Source organism: Heliangelus exortis, chromosome 9, assembly GCF_036169615.1.
Source record: "Heliangelus exortis chromosome 9, bHelExo1.hap1, whole genome shotgun sequence".
Taxonomy (NCBI): Eukaryota; Metazoa; Chordata; class Aves; order Apodiformes; family Trochilidae; genus Heliangelus; species Heliangelus exortis.
In genome coordinates, this window is record NC_092430.1 from 19,213,080 (window position 1) to 19,231,356 (window position 18,277).

At 40.8% G+C, this 18,277-nt stretch overlaps 2 protein-coding genes across 2 annotated transcripts; one reads left to right on the forward strand and one right to left on the reverse strand.

Annotated features, from left to right (window-relative positions):
- Window positions 1-807: 807 nt before the first annotated feature.
- MRPL47 (mitochondrial ribosomal protein L47) lies at window positions 808-5,942 on the forward strand. The gene is given in 9 exon segments (XM_071752606.1): window positions 808-1,375; window positions 1,378-1,472; window positions 1,474-1,571; window positions 2,117-2,262; window positions 2,644-2,704; window positions 3,477-3,573; window positions 4,271-4,401; window positions 5,162-5,257; window positions 5,656-5,942. Coding segments are annotated over 9 exon segments (1,350 nt in total). The 5' UTR covers window positions 808-867; the 3' UTR covers window positions 5,774-5,942.
- A 422-nt stretch (window positions 5,943-6,364) lies between these two features.
- Window positions 6,365-16,052, reverse strand: ACTL6A (actin like 6A). The gene is made up of 14 exons (XM_071752607.1): window positions 15,867-16,052; window positions 14,831-14,907; window positions 14,462-14,636; window positions 13,985-14,085; window positions 12,896-12,993; window positions 12,117-12,211; window positions 11,769-11,875; window positions 11,594-11,683; window positions 11,359-11,420; window positions 10,942-11,056; window positions 10,531-10,611; window positions 9,445-9,540; window positions 8,252-8,338; window positions 6,365-7,658 (listed from the first exon to the last, which is right to left on the reverse strand). Exons 1-14 carry the CDS (start codon window positions 15,889-15,891, stop codon window positions 7,578-7,580), a joined length of 1,290 nt encoding a protein of 429 aa, XP_071608708.1. The 5' UTR covers window positions 15,892-16,052; the 3' UTR covers window positions 6,365-7,577.
- Between the last annotated feature and the right edge of the window lie 2,225 nt (window positions 16,053-18,277).

Consider the following 18,277-nt stretch of genomic DNA (forward strand, 5'->3'; position numbering starts at 1 on the left):
GCTGTTACCCATCACAACAGGATTTATCTGAAACCTAGCTTTTTAGGAGTCAAACTCAGGTCAGGCTTCCTAACTTTAAATCTTTCATGTTAGTGGTTTGAGTAACAGAAGGGAAACCCTGCATAAAAGTATCCTAATCATTCTATGATTCTAATATGTTTTTAAAAGGAGGATGGAGTGGAAAGCATTTGCAGATTATGCATATATGAACACAGACATAATTTAAGAAAGCTACTACAGCATTAACTTAAGTATCCATCACAATCTTTGCCATTTAGCCAATCTTGTATTGTTTTATTTCATCTGGCCCTGATTTTACTACATGTGACAAAAATTCTTGAGGACAAGAACTGGAAATTCTTCTTCATGTGAATAATGCCAACCACATTTTAGGTGCTGTCATATATGCAACAGAGAAACTTGTATTTTAGACATTCTTACATCATGTGCAAGGGATGTGTAATACTGACTCTAATAAATTTCTTTTTAACTCACCAACAAGTTCAGAAACCGAGTATCATAAAAGCTTGTTGCCTTGATAATAAACATTCTCTTCCCATGGCCACTGCTGTGCCGCACAGGAACTGAAAATTGAACCAAAATGTCACGTTTTTATTCCTCTCTCTCTGGCAACTGTGCCAGGATAAGGTCAACCACTCATGTGGAAAGAAAAAAAAAAAAAAAAAAGCCAGCACACAGCAGTGGCTGAGTAGTTACAAGCAGGTTTTCTGGAAGATATCAATGTTTGCTAGAATGAACCTTTTATTTCTTTTCTAACTTCAGACGTAGAACTGTTTCCACCTGGAAGCCCCAACGAATAAATCACTGAATGTCGCTACAAAAGACGAAATAAATTCACCTATCAGTATGTTGGGCTGTTTTGCCTGCAGCCAAGTTCAACCCATGAAATGTAATTTCTCAGGGGAGCGGAGACACACACTCCACCTTCCGAGGGACCTTCCTACACCTTCAAGTGTTTCCCTACCCCCCCTCGGCCTCCAACATTACCGCCACCCAGCTCCGCGCTCCCGCCCCAAGGCAGCGGGAAGAGCCCTTAGGCCAAGAGCTGACAGGGAGGTCCCCGCCTCGCACCAACCTTGGGACCGAACCTCTCTGAGGCAGCGGCCCCCCAGTCCCTCTCCTCCGCCCCCAAGGTCACCTCGGCCCCGGAACTCCCTCCCCCTTCATTCCCCCCGCCGAGGCCCTACCGACGGTGCCGGGAAGGCGGGCGGCCCCGGCGAGCCCCGGGAGGAGAGCGCTGCCCGCCGCACCGCTCGCCGCCCGCCGTGCTCCCCAGGCAGCTGCAGCCCGGAGCAGGAGGCTCATGGCCGCCATAGCTGGAACTGGCACGGGGGCGGAGCCGGCGGCACCGGAGTTGGCGGCGGGGTGAAGCCAGACGGCCGCCACCTTGGGAAAGGGCAGAGCCTTCCCTCTCCTTCCGGCGCCGCCAGGCAGTGTGGGAAGGGCGGCGGGGAGATGGCGGCCGCCGTGTCCGCTCTGTGCCGGCGGCTCACGGGAGCGCTGCGGCTGTCAGGAGCTCGGCCGGGCTCGGCGGCTGCCGGTCTCCCCGGGTAGGCAGTGGGGTGGGGGCTCGGGGATTTGTTGGGGTGGGGATGGGCACGTTGAGGGCTGCAGCGCGGTTCCCGGGAGCATTGAAACCACCCTCGGCGGCCTTCGCCTTGGTGGGCTCCAGGTGTCCGGGCCTCTGGCAGCCCCGGCAGCCTGGTTATGTTATAAGGTATCGCACACCTGCTGTATGAAGCCTTTGGCTCCGCAGCTCACGTTCTGCAGATGTATGCTTCCAGCATGGGTTGTAGGGTTTTTGTGCTATACCGTATGGTGTCCTTGTACAGTGTAGCTCAAGCTTATTCTTCCTTTTAGTTTTCAAATTGCCACCTATCTCAGAGTGTAGATGTTACTTAAACGAGACTTGGGATAGTGGAGATCACAACCTTTAAGTGACTTTTTATGAAGAGTTGAACTCATTCTCACTCAGGCTGTGATAGTCATCTTTCTGTAGGATCTGTGCCTTTACAAATGAAAGAAACACTCTTATTTAGCCAAACGCTTTTGTTCTTTCCTATCATATATAACTTTGCTTCTAATTTTTATGCAGATTAACACCAAATCTCTTCCATAAGAACGTACCAGAAGTGGAGCCCCTCCATCAGTTGAAGTTTCTGCACACCACTTTGTCTCGGAAAGGTCTGGAGGAGTTTTTTGATGATCCAGCAAACTGGGGAGAGAAAAGTGTCAAGTCAGGTGAGTTCTATTTAAACATTTCTGGTAGTGATGTTCTGCTCAGCTGAAATCTGCCCTATTCTTTTGCGTTTTAGGAAGTATTCATAGCTATATAAGTGTGAGTTTGCAGATCTTTGTACACGTATTTGTGCGTTTAATGCCTGAAATTTTATTTTCTCTGTGTTTTCTGTTTATGAAAGCAAATAGAGGTTATGCAGCAAAATACTTGGCTGTAAATCCTTTGCCTTGCTCTTAAGTAAGACTATCACAGAAGAGATCTTCTTTGATGGAAATATACAGTGCCATGGAAGAAAATACTTTACAATCTAAAGACCCATTCTATAGTGGTTTATTTTTTTTTTATTTCAGAATAAGAGAAACTGAGTTATTTTCTTCTTACAGGAGATGCATGGAATATAAAGCATCTGAGGGGCAAGAGTAGTGAGGACTTGCACAAACTTTGGTAAGTTTCAGTGAAGTAGCTTCTCTCCTTTTGAAGCAGGTCTTCACATTTTATGTGAATAATGTGGCTAGTGAACTAAGTAGCCAGTAGAGTCACTCTGCCATACAGCTCTGCCTGCTTAGAGCTCCTTGGGCTTGGAGCAGCCCAAGTTCTGGTACTGCACAGAATACAAAAGCTGTACTGCAGGGGGTTGTGGTAGCTGTGTACAGTAGAAGGGGTTCAGGTTTGGTACTAAGAGGCTGAGTTTGAGCTCTTTGGGCGTTGTTCAGACTGTGAGCTCTGGTGGGGCCAACAGCTAAATTACATTGGGGTGTTAGGTCTGCATCTGTTCAGATTTTGAAAGCCTCAAGGCTGGAGATTGGCATCACTACTCCAGATGACCAGTGGCAAGGCTAAACTAGTACTTAATAATTAATATGAATAGTTTTCCTTTATCTTGTCCTCTTGCCTTGCACCTGTAAGAGTCTGGCTCAGTCTCTGACAGGTAGTAGATACAGTGTTAACCTCCTCCCTCCTTAGCTCCCTGTATTCCAGGTTCAGTAGCTCTGTCTCCCTCAGCCTCCTTGCACATCCTGTACACCAGGCCCCCTCACCCCCTTCTGCTGGGCTTTCTCCATTTGGTCAGGATTGGTTTGCTTCTTTATATGAAGCTGGCAGGTACAGGATATGGGATTATAGGTTGGACAGCTGTGCTCTATCCAGCATGGTGCTGAGTGAATAATTGCCAGTGCATCCAGAAATTATTGTTGAAGTACTGTGCTTTCTGATCTAGGTATGTCCTACTGAAGGAAAAAAACATGCTTTTAACCTTACAGCAAGAATCAAAAAGACAACTCAGGCCTATGCCAAGTCCAGAACGATTAGAAAAGGTAACTTTTCATACTAGCTAAAAATGTAACTCTTAAGTAAAACTGCTGGGTGAAGGAAGAAATGTTTGTAAACTTGCTGAGGGCCTTTTTGAGAACTGTTTCCCTTATTTTAGTATAAGCACACAGTGCTCCAGCAATATTGTAGGAAAGGCTTTACCACCTGTTCTGTAATGTTAAATACTTTGCCATCTTCATGCCCAGAAACTTCCAAGTAAAACATCAACATTACAGTATTAATATATATTATTATAGTCTTAACCTTCATAAACTTTCTAGTTACCTGTTGTGAGATTCTTGCATCTGACATTGTCTTCTCCAAAGTTTATGCACTTTGGTTCTTTCCTGTCCTCACTTTTGTCATCCCCTCCTTTTGCACTATTGTGATTCTTCTACTAATAAATTCTTTCCTCAGTATCTTCAGCATTTAAAATATCATTTGATTATAAGCTGACTGCCACCTCTGTGCTTACATCTCACAGATGGAAATCTGCACCCTCACTGGCCAGCTGAATCATCCACAGGATCAATTTAGCTCTTTCACTCAGTCCACAACATTGAGGTTACACATTAATGAACTCCCTACTCTATTTTGCTTTTGCTTTTCCTTTAAGTTTTGTCTTTGACTTTCATTTGAGATCTTTTAAATTGTCAGCATTGTGTTTTGTTGGCCTATCCTGACACTATTTCCTATTTCCAGGTAGAAAAATCGATGAAAAATATAGACTTAGTTGTCAGAGAAAGAGAAATTGCTTTGAGGCTTTTACAAACTGGCCATGAAAAACCAGTACCTGGAGAGTGGAGACAAGACTTCTTAGGACGCACATACTGGTATGAAAAGAGAATTTTTGGTTTGTATGTGATTCGTTTTTTTTGTGGTATGTCTCTTTACCAGAAAATTTTATCTAATAAAGAAGGGATACAAACTTTTTTTTTTTTTTCTGGTCAGCATTCAGGTGCTTCTTGAGTTTTGTTGGCTTGTTTTTTTTTAATATAGTGATGACTTGCTAAAGAATTCAATGGCAAACTCTATCACTTATAATCAAATGAGCTCCATGCAACTGATGTGATTTCTTTACCAGAGAACATAGGAACTGCAGTACAAATAGTAGCAGGTCTGACACAATCGGGTTGCAGGTAGCTCTGCACAAGCCATCTGTGCAGCCCATATGCAAAAGAAACCACAAACAGAAATAATAGTCTGTATTTAGAGAGAAAAACTTAACATTCTTGACTCTCAAACACTGGCATTTAAAAGAAAACAGTAAGAAACAAAAGAAAACTCTTCATACACAATTTGTTCCCATCAGCTTTTGATAGCATTCTTAGGAAGGAGTAACTTTAAAATATAAAGAATCACTGTAGATATTGGCCCCTCCCTTCAGACATCTGCAGGTTTTCCAGCAAGACCACTTTCTACAGAAAGATGCTGAGTTACATGTGAGATGAGGTTACAAACCAAGCCAGAGCTGAAAAGTAAATACTGACATAGAAATTCTATCTACCAGTTAGACCACTTAAGCACCATTCTGTAACCAAGTGTAATGCATAGAATGAATATGTTCTATATTGACTTTTATCTCTTTAACAGGTATACTTACAAGGAATGGCCAATACCATGGTACTTAAACAAAAAATACAAAAAGAGGAGATTCTATTACTTACCCCATGTGAATCGCTTCATCAGGTAAAAGATTTTTTGGATATCAAATATTTTCTGATCTGTTTCTTGGTGTTACTCGTTTTGTCATTTGGTAGGTTTGTTTAGTTTTAAGACAGTAAACTGAAAATAAGGCTTTTTAAATCAGTTTGCTTTGTTTCTTTTGGCTGTTCCCATCTAAGAGATCTGGTATGTAGCAAGTTGCACTGTAAAAGTGATTTTACGTGCAGGGTACCCAAGATCCTCCCAGAGGCTGAAATTCTGCGGAACTCAAATGCACAATTAAAGAAAAAGTTTTCACTGTTGGAAACAAGTTAATACTGAAGTTATTAACAACTGTCAGCCTCTGTTTGATTAGGGGGCTGAGCTCTTTAAGGATGTTACAAGCCATCTAGAAATTAACCACACTGACTTCTTCATTTCAGGCTTAGACTTGAAAAAAACTTACGTTTAAGGGCAAAAAGGCAAAACCTAGAGAAGAAAAGGCAGAAGGTCCTGGAAAGGAAGTTCCCTCATCTTGCTGTAAAGTCTCAGAGCCAGTGACATGCTGGAAGAGAGCTGCAAGCAATTGGTCGAGTACCTTTGTGACTGGAACTTGAAACAACTTCTGAAACCAGCAAACAACTCGACTGAGCATTCCTGAGGGTCTTTGTCTTTTTTTTTATTCCTACATTTGACCTAAATTAAACTTACCATCTGGAATCAAAAAGCAGTTTTGGTGCATAGTACTTGTTTCTAGAAACTGTTGGAAAATTAAAAATTAAGCAGCTATTAGATACATGTTAAAATGAAAGCAGCAACTAACAGCCAGATGAAAGTATAAGGTGTATATATGAACCGTAGTGTAGGGATAACACTTTACCTGGTGTTATTCACTGATGCCACAGTAACTTTATAGAGCACTACTTATTGTAGTGGAGCTATGATACCAGTTCAGCTGACATTCCACAGACTGGTGCAAACTAGACTGAGTCTTTTTCTTCCTGTATGACAACAGTTGCTGGTGACTTGCATCACTGATTGTATCTGGCTTAAGTTTGCCTCATTTTTGAGGTCAATAGCTTTGAAAATCTGTAGCAAACAACTTTGTCACGAGCAAAATAATGGTTATCTTGATAAGACAAAAGCAGGCTGTTTTGATAAATTACTTTATTGTTTGGAGGTAACATGAAACTGTTTTCAACTGAAGGCCTCATCATTATTTACCCACAGGATCTTTTAGGATACTAAAACATTGCAGTACTGTTTACAGTTTGTTTTATTTTTAATCGGTTGAAAGCTATTTGGTTTTCCACAGCTTTTAAAATAAGGAGCAAAACTTAATTGTGTCCCAATACACAACATCACACAGTTGTAGACTAAAGAAAGCTTAAGAGCAACATAGAGCTGCATCTTGACAACCAGTTCCTACTATTAAAAAAAATCTTCCTCTGGCCCTGAGTGCACACTCCTCATGCAAAATGCAGGCACTTACTGACCTTGCTGTAAGTCAGCGGAGGGAGCTAAACCAGGAGTAAACCAGTAGTGACTCTCCCTTTGAGCTACAGCTCCCTGTAAAAGTCAGGCCACATCCTGAGGTCTTTTGACTGCTCTCCTTGTCTTGGAGAGACAATTCTTAACTTTCCTAGCTCAAACAAGTTTTGCTTCTCACCTACATCACAAGGGCATTATATACATTCTTAGAAATCAGGTGGACAGCACTGATTGTTTGCTGAAATGAAATTGCCCCATGGTAGAATTTAGCAGACCAGTGCTTATTGTTAACATTCACCACATGGAATGTAACACTTTCATGAGACAGGAAAAGCTTACACTGAACTGAGTCACCTGTAGTAGATCACTACATACAAACTTAACATTTTTAAAACTAAAGAGTAACTTTCTCTGCAAGTACTCACGAAGTTGCTCAAATAATAAAATCTATTCTTTTATAAGAGAGAAGTAAGAGCAATTTAAGGCCAAAGTACCAGCAAGGAAGACTAATATGTAAAAGTAGAGATTCTTAATAAAATTTGCATGGGAATTTGCAAGGTTATGCCTCTATCTACTAGCTAACCTGTAAAGCTGTTCCTAGGAAAAGATACTAGAGAAAATAGATATTTATACAAAATTATAAAATGCTTGTTACAAGAATTATTGCTTTACAAGGGACGTAAACATCCTTTTTCTATAGTAGTACCAATTAGGTATCTCAAAATTTCTAAGATTTGTTAAAATGGAACTTGAATTACCAAAAAAATCCAATATAAACTTTCTACAAAAAAGAGTCCATCCCATTCCTGAGTATGCTAAAGCTATAAAACAGAAGGAGCACTGAGCAGGCAGCAGTTTTCACAGTAAGAGGTGTTTAAGGACATTTTCTTTCAACACACTGTTTCCCTCCTTCTTCATATTCTTGTTTAGAAATCCACATCTGTTGAAAAGTACCCTACAAAAACAAACAAAAAAAGAAACAACCAAATAAAAGAAAAAATAAAAAATCAGAAAACAAACGGTTAAGTGAAACATGATTAACTTTTCCTAGTAAGAAAAACAAACAAATCTTTACATTAAACAAGGTAAGAGGACTTGACCTCTCAACTTTCTTTTCCTTTCAGTTTTATATTGCTAGCAACTTAAAGACAGAAAGCTACAGTACTGAAAGCTGATTTCAGTATCCCTTTCACATACTGCTAAATCAATCTCCATAAACCATTTCAGTATTCAGTAACTTGTAGAATTAAGCTCAGGAATATGATGGAGAAGCAGCTTTCCTACTTTCCTGGTATACATGTCATTTCTAGACATTGTATTTCAAAGCCTGCAAGCCTTGTCATTAAAAATGGAAGAATGTTGCAAGTTACTTTTTAACTGGAAATGCTCATCTTGGTTTTATTTTAAATACCTTCTCATCACCTTACCACAAGGACAGACAAGATGATTGCTACAGCAGCCCAAGCTCTGCAATGCACATTCAGGCAGAAATAACATCTTAGGTGACTGTTTCTTAGCACAACAACATACTAATACAATGTTACTAACCAAAGAAGCCAAAATCGAGCCACCAATCCACGAGCTGAACCTCCGCTCCACAGTGGTGTTGTTTGCTATCAACTTCAGGCGCATGCTCTGAACAGAAAAAGAGGTAAAATGGAAGAGCAATCAGGGAAATTGTAGGCAAAAATTGTCCCAGGCAATTCAGGGACATGACAGAGTCAGCTCAAGGAACTTGGTGCATATACCAACATGCAGGTGAAAAAGGTAAATTTTATTAACCTTAGATAAAATTTCCCTTTCCTGTATTTAGAAATCAAGAAACAGCCACAGTAGAACAGGACATGTATGGCTTTTTAACTTGTCTCCCAACAGGGAGCAGCAGCAAATACTTAAGGCTGGAAATGGTAAAGAGCAGTAATACTCACACTATACATTGTTATCTTTTAACACTGGGTTACCTATACATGTATTGGGACTAAAATGTTGCTGAACTTACAGAAATCAAGTCCTTTTTGGACCCAATAATTGGTTTTTCTTTCAAAACACCTTGTATCAATAAAAATGTTTGAATTACAATGGGTTCCTCCTCAGCTATTACAGGAAGCAGCAAGTAAAAACCACTTTTCTCAGTTTCTCAAGGTGTTCACAATTTCAGCATTGCTACAAGTAGAACATTTTTTTCTTGAATTTGAATATTCAAGAAATCTCATAAGATATGTGTTCTCTCAAGAACACAGGTGTAAGATGTTAATACTTTCTTTGGCATCAAGTGATTTAGAAAAAAAATACAAGTACATTAAATCACCAGGTTTTATCTATGAGTAGGTGGAGTTGCCTGCAGAATCCAGGAAGAACAAATCCCATGACAATGTGATAAAACCTCAGGCAGACTGACTGAATGTGCTTCAAGTTAGTCAGCAACACTTCAGAAGAGAGGCCATCAAGGGAAATAGTGACTGCTGCTTAGGGACAATTACAAAACTTACAATCACAATCTGAAAGCAGGAATGAAGAAGTAAAATACTCAGAAAACAGTTATAGTATCTGCTGGAATTAATTTCATGTAATAACAACTTTCAGACTACTTTCTTTTCTTTAGAGATTTCTTACCCCACAGAAACCTCTTCAGCTGTTGGGTTCCTAATGAAGTCAAAGCTACAATACATGCTTCTGTAATTATGCAGCAGAAAAGCAAACAGAAAAGTAGCTCGATGCAGTAATTCTAAGAGCTGTTTTACCGGTGGAGTTTTCTGAGACAGTTCTCTGTTCAGTCTGTCTGTGAAACTCTGTATTAGAGTGTTTCCTCCTGCTACAATCACGCTGCCATAGAGGCCCTAAAAAGAGAAGAAACAACCTACAATACTAACTCTGAAAGAATTCTGAAAAAAAAAGTGTTTCACAGAATAAGAGAGAAACGGCACAAAAGTATGTATCATCAACAGCAACAATATATCTCGAGGCCAACAACAGTACCTCTCCCAATTCATTTAATTTTTAACCACTTGAAATATATTTCAAGAGAGATTAATATTAAACTGCACAAGGAAGACAAGCTATGTGATGTTTATAAAATCTGGAGATTTTACAAACTGCTCTGGAGAATCCTACACCTACAGATCTCTCCTACATCCATACTGTTGGTTTCCTTATAGCCAGATGTTCCAACCACAAAGTAAAATCCCACAGCACTGCAACAGTTTTCAATCTCACTATTGCTGCAGTTGGTGAACACAAATCAGGGCCTGGCCTACTCAGACAGCCTGACAAAAAGAGGAAAGAGCAAAAATTTTTGAAAATTTTCCCCCAAGAGGAAAAGTTTTGAAATAATACCCATGCAGTCCTTATCAAACTTGAATATTTTCAAATTGACAAGTTAGAACAAAGTTTTAAAAAGAAAGCTTTCCTTTAAAACATCTTCTCTTCCATCTGCTCTCTGCAGAAGTTCCACAGGATTAATTATGTATAGAAAATATATTCTGCCATGCCCCAAAACACGAAGATAACACTCCAAGTTCAGAACATGTAATGCTCATTTAAAGCCACCCAATGCACATTGTGCAGTGCCAGCCACAAAACCTAGAGATTAGCTATATAAATATAGACAGAAACACTAAGTAAAAAAAAAACCCAATTTAGCAATGTGTAAGACAAAAAAGTCTACATATTCCTACATACCAATATGTAATACTTAGAGAATTATTCTAATGTGTTTATAATTATCCTAAGAAATTCATACTTCTTCATGAACAGTGTTCTTGTCCCCAAATCCTACAACAGCACAAAAATACCCATGCCTTAAAATAATACATCTGACTAACACTTACCGGCCTGATGTCGATATCGCACATTCCAACGCTTGTTGTGACAACGTGGCTCACACCCAGCATCGTGTTACCAGATAAACCCTAGAATTAAAATTAGTAATCTACACATCATCACTTGAAAAGAGCAAGGCATATGGCAGTCCCAAATGTGTTGAATTTACTAGAGAGGGAGCTAAGCTTTTTTTTTTTTTTAGGGAAAGGAAAAAAAAAGTGCCTTATTTTTCCCATTCAACTCATACCCTTTACCAGCCCAACCCTAGAACAACACAAGCAAACTGTACCCCCAAGACAACCACCCAGTGTAAATACACACATACAAATGATGAAATTAAGAGCACCATTCCAGCAGAAGCTTTGTGATGATCTAGCAAATTAAAGCCTTCCAATCACTGCACATCACAGGTGTTTTACCTTTACATTAGAAGGGTCAAACAGTCCCTCAGGGATTTTCAGACGCTCAGCACCGAAGTCACAGTTATAGCCATTGGGGAACTCGTAATGAACTGTGGGCATCTGGGCTGCCACCCTGGAGCATCAGTCAGAAAGTAACACATTAGAGTACAATGTAAACAGGATGTGAAGTTATCTAAGCACAATTACAAACCAAGGTTTCAGTGGAAATGTTGCAATTGATACAACTTTCAGTAATACCATGCACTTGGATACAAAAGGAAAAACAATTTTTTCTACTGGATTTTTACTTTCAGAAGTAACCAGATTTTATCTAAAAATCTCTTCTATAATAAAACCAGCCCACAGTACCTGAACAGGCTAAGCACCCCATGCACAACTGATAATCAGTTTTCAAGAATGAAAACAATGACATACTGTTCATCATAGGTTGAATCTGATACTTGGAGAACAGAAGCTTGGAAGTCCTGAATGACACACTATGGAGTTAAGAAGAATATGGTTATAAGAATCTCAGTCTTCAGTTTGATAAAGTTTATACAGACCTTTTAAAGATACTTCTAGTTGTTCAAGAAAATCTGACATACTTACAAAAAATTTTCTTTATGGGACACCTAGGGGAGTATGAGAATGGGAGAAACAACCTACTTACATTACACATGTAGTTGTGCCAGGACCTAGTGACCTGGGGTAACTTCTCTTTTCTCTTCCAATTTGCTGGTGACCCCTCACGAACTGCCTCCTGAGAGCACAGGAAACATGATCATCAGGTAACCATTTAAGCCTTTCCCCAAACAAACACTTACCAAAAGAAATTGCTTTCCCACCTTTGAAGCAATCATATATGGAGGAATTATCTCTATGTTCATTTCCTGAAACAATTCCCGGCATTGCATAGTAATAAAATCTCCTGCAAGTGGTGATTTTACAATACCTAAAAGACACAACAAAACAAAATTTTAAAAAGAGAGAAAAACATGAGAGAAACAAAAGAAACAACCACCCTGACCAGATTAGAAAGCACTGAAATAACGAATAAAATCTCCCAACAAACTATTTGTCAGTGAATATTTAAGGGGAGATAGTTTTGTTGTTGGTTTTAAATCTGTGTAAAAGCAGAAAGACAGCTAACTCAATCTTGGTACTACAACATTGTTATCCATGAAAAAAATTACCTTGCTGAAGTACATATCCATCATGCACTGGAATAGCAGTGGTGTGTGTTGCTCCACTATCCAAAATGAGACCTGTAGATCTCCCATTAGCAAATCTAGCCAAAATGATTAAGGAAAGTATCACAGTTTTCAATTTAGAAAAAAATGTTGCCATACAATTAATAGTGTAAGTAGGAACAAGGACTCCTTGGCTCTACAAAAGGATTTGCCATTTTCTTACACATATCTTCTTACTATGAAGTGCACAACCTCAGAGAGAGAACAGTGTTTAAGAACTATCTTGATCTTTGGACACACAAAGGTGAGACTTCATGTCAATAGTATGCAGCAAGCATACATCCAACCCATTTAGACTCTGAAGCAGGAAAAATATTATTCATTTAAAGTAATTGCAAATATTCATCTTAAGGCTATGGGAACTTCACATTCTAATTATTATATTTAATAGTGTGGACAACACCATTTCAGTTTTGTAATTCTTACCTGTGATATGTAATGAGAAAAAAAATAAAACAACCAAAATAAATATATATATATATTTATATATATATATATACACATCACCTCCAAGAAAAATAGTCAGACCAGGAGAACTTAACAACTGAGCTCTAAAGCTTTAAAGTTCAGAAGCAGAATTTGTTTACTTCCTCCTTAGATCTTCAAAGAAAAATTCATTTGAAAGAAGAAAAGTTAGACATGCTGTTATACTAGGAATTGCCTAAAATACATTTACCACAATTTCCTGGGGGGTACTAGAGGTGAAACTTTCCAAAGGATACGCTGTTAGAACAGCAGTTTTACACAAGAAAAAAGCAGGAATGTTATAGTGCTCAAACATCAATTCAGTCAGTTTTTCACGCTTTGCTCTAGTATTCCACTAGAAGAAAAAGAAAAAACAGAAGAAATCCATAAATAAGTGACCAAAAGGAAGACACATTTATCTAGAGGATCATTAGAGCACACTAGAAGAATGCTGACATAGTCAGGAAGTAATTAGTTATTATAGATGCAGTTTCAAACCATATCAAAATTCTATAAGGACAGATTTCTAGTAATTGACTTCTTTAGAACCTCTCTTATTACAATTCTATGGCAACAGAGTAATGCTTATTTATCACATGAAATTATATGCTCTTACAATAGAAATAACTTTACACTTCTGCAGCTCTTCCAGTATCAGTCTCCCAAAGAACTCTCCAAAACAACCAACGTGCTCATTTTACAGGCAGAAAGATACACGAAATAATTTTCCCAGTTGAAAGAAAAACAAATCCAGATACTCCTGTTTCCAAGGTGTCTTCCTACAGCCCTACTGTACTTGTGACTACATATACCAAATATTCTACACCTTAAAACATGAAGTTTTTTCCCATTACTTAAAACATGACATTTTTTAACATTAGGAGAATGTTAATGGGAACCTCTGTTGAGACGCTCACTGAGCCACTAAACATTAAATAAATGTTGCAAATCCATCCATACTCCACAAGCTACCAATCAAAACAAGAAAATGATGAAAAAGAAAATCCTTTACGTAAGATTTTATTAAAGAAAGGCATAACTGCTCTATGCTTTGTGTACCTTTGATACACTGACTTAAGTTCTGCATCGTATTAATACTTTTTAACACAACTCATGCAAACAACTTCAATTTTTTTTCTTTTTTAGACATTTTCCTTAATCAGATTATTTTCCAGAAGGAGCATAGTGTTTTAAAATTGTTGTTTCTGTAGTTAAGTTTTAACTCTCAGAACCTACAAGTCAATGTCAGACTTGTTCAAAACTAATGTTTGTAGATAGATAATGTTGTAGATCAGCAAGAAGATACAGGCAAGGTTTTTCAAAATGCAAACTTGCTTTTTACTCACAGGTGCTTCAGACATCAGGACAGGATGCAAACTTGCTTCAGATTTAATATGCATCTTGTAAGTGTGATCCAAAATTGCCTGGAAACTATCCCAGTCTTCAACTGTAACAACATTGAAGTGAGCAGATTAGTTATTTCAAAGTTTTGTTCTATTTCATAAATACAAAGAAGGTTCTACAACTTCTTTTGGTTTTTTATAAAGCTCCTTAGTCAAAAGCTATCTTCAGCAGACATACACCTCCTTTATTAGCTTTGCAGAATTCTCTTCCTCTGTAAGCATTGTGATCACAACATTTCAAGATTTATGCCAAAAAAAAACCCCAACCAGTAAACCAACTATAAGCTGTCACCTGTAATCAGGTATTCATTCTTACAGTTTCTGTGGCCACACATAGCATCTGCTTATATGAAAGCCATGACTTCTTACAGCCCAGCAATGCTATTTTAAAAACAGGTGAAAAAACACAGTGCATCATACTCATTCCATTTTTTAAAGGTGAAATGGCCTCCATATTTTCCCTTGGAACTCTCAGGGCATTGGTGTCTATGTAGTAAGTTGGGCCCCCTTGTTTGCCTTTGTCACCATCAATCTCCATCAGAGTGCTGCCATTGTCCCTTTCTAGCACCACACCAATGGCTGTTGGAAAATCAACCTGTAAGGCAAAAGTAAGCAGTGTATGAGAACTGATAATGTGTGTGGGTTGGTTTTTTTCCTCACAAATTCAGAGCTTTCCTTATACAATACAGTTGGGAAAAAACCCAGCATATTCTGAAAACATGTAGCTAACAAACAAGACCTAAGGCATAAACTCGTGTTGTACTTCTGTTGAGTGACACAGATTCTCACCTTTGGACAGTCCTCGCCTGCATAGCCTGCTCTCACCGTGTACGAGCCAATGTCAAAAACAAGAGCCCCAACTTCATCTGCAAAGATTGTTAATAAAGAGGTGGTAAATGGTTATTGCACTCTGATACAATCCTGACTTACTCCTGCCAGTCTGTTGTGATTGCAATAGAAGGAAGGCAAGTCAAGGCAGCTTTTCCAAGGCAAGGAGAAACTCCTCTATTCAGAACTATGGTGACTTGATTTATTAGAAAACTGCAGATGGGCTTTAACTTGGACACTGCAATACCCTTCTTTTACAGAAAGAGAAAGGGAAATTTTCACATAAGAGGGAGACGATAGTGGCATCTTAACAGATTACAAGACCAAGCTTTCAGAAGATGCTAATTCAATAGTCACACAAATCCAGGTGAGCCCACACCTCTCGGGGGGGTGTGGTCAGAACTAGAAGGGCGAGCCTGAAAGTGCCAGCTCTTTACATGAAGTGCCACATGAAGGCTGCCACACCACGAAATTCCCTCACGCCTGTGGGCCCCGATCCTCGCCGAGGTGCTCCGCACACCCCGAAGAAAGCCAAAGTCTGAAATAAAACACCCGGACTTCAGTGCTCGGGGAAAGGTGTGCAGAAGCGCTCCGGGAGGAAACTACACCCCACTTTCCAAAGCGCGGGGTCTTCTCGGGCGGCTCTAACTCAACCCAAGGCCACGGCTTGGCCGTTCTCTCTGAGGGAGCATCTCGGCGGAACGAGACCGGGAGGGACACCAACAAGGCCCGCAGCCGTCTCCTCTTCCTCCCGCACTCTGCCACCCCGCTTCGAAGGAAGAGGGGAGTCCAAGAGGGCTCCCACTTGGCGGCACATTCCTGAGGGAACCGGACCGCCGGCCACCCGCGCTCGGGCCCTGAGAGAGCGGCGGGAAGAGCGGCGGCGGCTGCTGGGGGGAGTGGGGGAAGGGGGAGGGCTCGCACGCGCCGCCTCACGGGACGGTGCCGAGGAAGGGAGGGGTGGGGTGGGGGAAAGGCGGCGCCGGACCGGACTCACCTCCCCCGTACACGCCGCCGCTCATGGCTGCCGCTGGGCCCGCACCGCCCGGCCCCGGTGTCCGCCGGCCCCGCTCTTCAGCGATCCGGCAACAATAGCGCCTGCCCCCCGCCTCGCGGCCGGCGCCTCAGCCCAACCTGCAGGCCGCGGCCTTCCCGCCAATGGCAGCGCCGCTGCCGCTCGCTCGCTCACCCGCCCACCGCCCGGCGCCACTCTGAACCGCCGCTCCGACCAATGGGGAGCGGAGGGGGGCGGGGCTATGAGGCGGACAGCCAATCCTGAGGCAGGGAGCGGAGGGCGGGCAGTGCGGGCGGGGGTGAGGAGAGGAGAGGAGAGGAGAGGAGAGGAGAGGAGAGGAGAGGAGAGGAGAGGAGAGGAGAGGAGAGGAGAGGAGAGGAGAGGAGAGGAGAGGAGAGGAGAGGAGAGGAGAGGAGAGGAGAGGAGAGGAGAGGAGAGGAGAGGAGAGGAGAGGAGAGGAGAGGAGAGGAGAGGAGAGGAGAGGAGAGGAGAGGAGAGGAGAGGAGAGGAGAGGAGAGGAGAGGAGAGGAGAGGAGAGGAGAGGAGAGGAAGAGTGGTGGAGGGGCCTGGGCGGACAGGACAGGTGAGGAAGGTGGAGGGTAGGGGTGTTGGGTTCGACGAAACGGGGAACGAGAGCTCGGGAGTTCAAAGGGCTCGTGGGGTGGGCTTCTTGCCCCCCAAGGGGGTATCGAGGAGTCTGGAGAGAGAGGCCGGCTGTGGAGAGGAGCCACAGTTCCAGCACCTGGGCCCTCCCGGAGCTCTTCCCTGTTACTGTCACTACTTTGGCTTTTTTCACTGAGAATAAAACGTGTTTAAACTCTTACCTTGATATCCCAACTTGATGTTGTTCCCTTTTAGCTTGGGGCGTTCCTCTGCACCTCAGGTCTCCATCCCCCAGGCTGCTGTCTCTGGGTAGCTGGGCAGTTCTGGTTTGCCAGCTCAGCTGCCTGTTCAGCAGTTGAACTTGTAATTAGGATTCCAGATCCTGCTGTTTGGCATCACAGTTCTCAGCCAAACTTTGCAGGCATCCATAACAACCCGAGAGGGGAAACCATAAAGTTCTTGGAATTAAAGGAAAGAGAAGAAAGAGACCTCAGGTATAATCAGGCCTTAGCATTAGAGCAGACTTAAATGTTCTCACTGGCGCATAGGGGAATTGGTTTTGTGTGCAATGCATTCCTGGTGTGCACCTTTTGAATCCCTACATTACATGGTTTATTGGTTTTGTGTTTTTTCAGTCTGGGAGCTTGTTTGATGGGGAATTTTTTTGTGTATGGCCTAGTGAGTTTTCTTTCCACGTTCACAGAAGATGTACAGACTATTTTTGTAATATTATAGTAAAGATCTCCAAGAGATTATCTTTAGTCGGCATAATAAAATGGCATTTATTACCTTTACATTTACCTGTAAATAAATATATACCTGTAAATATATAGCATAATGAGTGATCTTGGTAGCAACTAAGTATTGGCCTGTAAATGACAAAAAAGCTTTTCTTAGATTTTCATCGTAAGTGAAAAAATTAGTGCTTTGTGTCTCACATTGTCTTATTTTGATAGGGAGATCAGGATTTCCTGCCAAGCTTTCATTTTTTTTCTCCAAGTTCTGACTTAAATTTCAGTTATACTTTTTTATTTTCACTGAATGTAATGAGTGAAGTAAGAAGAGAGTTCAAATTTATATTTTATGTACCCAGTAGTTTTATTCAGGAGGCTTGTAAAGATGTTGGGAAAATAGCAGATTATTACAAATTCCAGCAAACTTTATGCTATTGAAGGAGAAAAGCAGGCTAGTTGTGTGTGTCTGGACTACAGCTCCCAAGATGTTGCAGCTAACATTGGTTTGGTGACTAGCAGACAGACCCCTTTAAGTCCTATCCTGGGTCAAAACATAGGAAAAATAGTAAAATCCAACCATTAGGGACAACCAGTTGACTGGGATTTGGTTTTTTTTGAAGCACAGTCATGAGAATATCAGGAGTTGGCTGGACTTAGTAATTCTCAAGGATAAAGAATTTAATTTGACACAGTTTGATGTGTCTCTATTTTTTTAATGATGAAACTTCATAACCGTGTAATTAAAAAATTTAACTTTTAAATAAGTTACAATATAACTACAAAGTATAGATGCTAGCATTAGGAAGGTAAATATAAATACTGATTTTTCACTAACAATACCTAATAAAGTCATCTTTTACTATTAAATCTTTCAAAGTTAATGTGTTACCCTGGTTTCCAGTATGTGGCACTAATACCCAAGACAGACTTGTCTGAGGAGGAGGAATTAATTGCAGATGGGAAAAGCAGTTCAGAGAATTCAGAATTACATTGCCAGAAGATCTTAATTTAGCTCCTGCTTATACTTTATTTTGCAGTGATGGTTCATTGTATTCA

Excerpts from the sequence above, each read along its gene's own strand:
- ACTL6A (XM_071752607.1), bottom strand. The coding sequence starts at position 15,891 with ATGAGCGGCGGCGTGTACGGGGGAG. Across the intron at positions 11,421-11,593 it reads GGCACAACTACATGTGTAAT|TGTGTCATTCAGGACTTCCA; the intron begins GTAAGTAGGTTG and ends TTAACTCCATAG. Across the intron at positions 11,057-11,358 it reads GATTCAACCTATGATGAACA|GGTGGCAGCCCAGATGCCCA; the intron begins GTATGTCATTGT and ends CTGATGCTCCAG.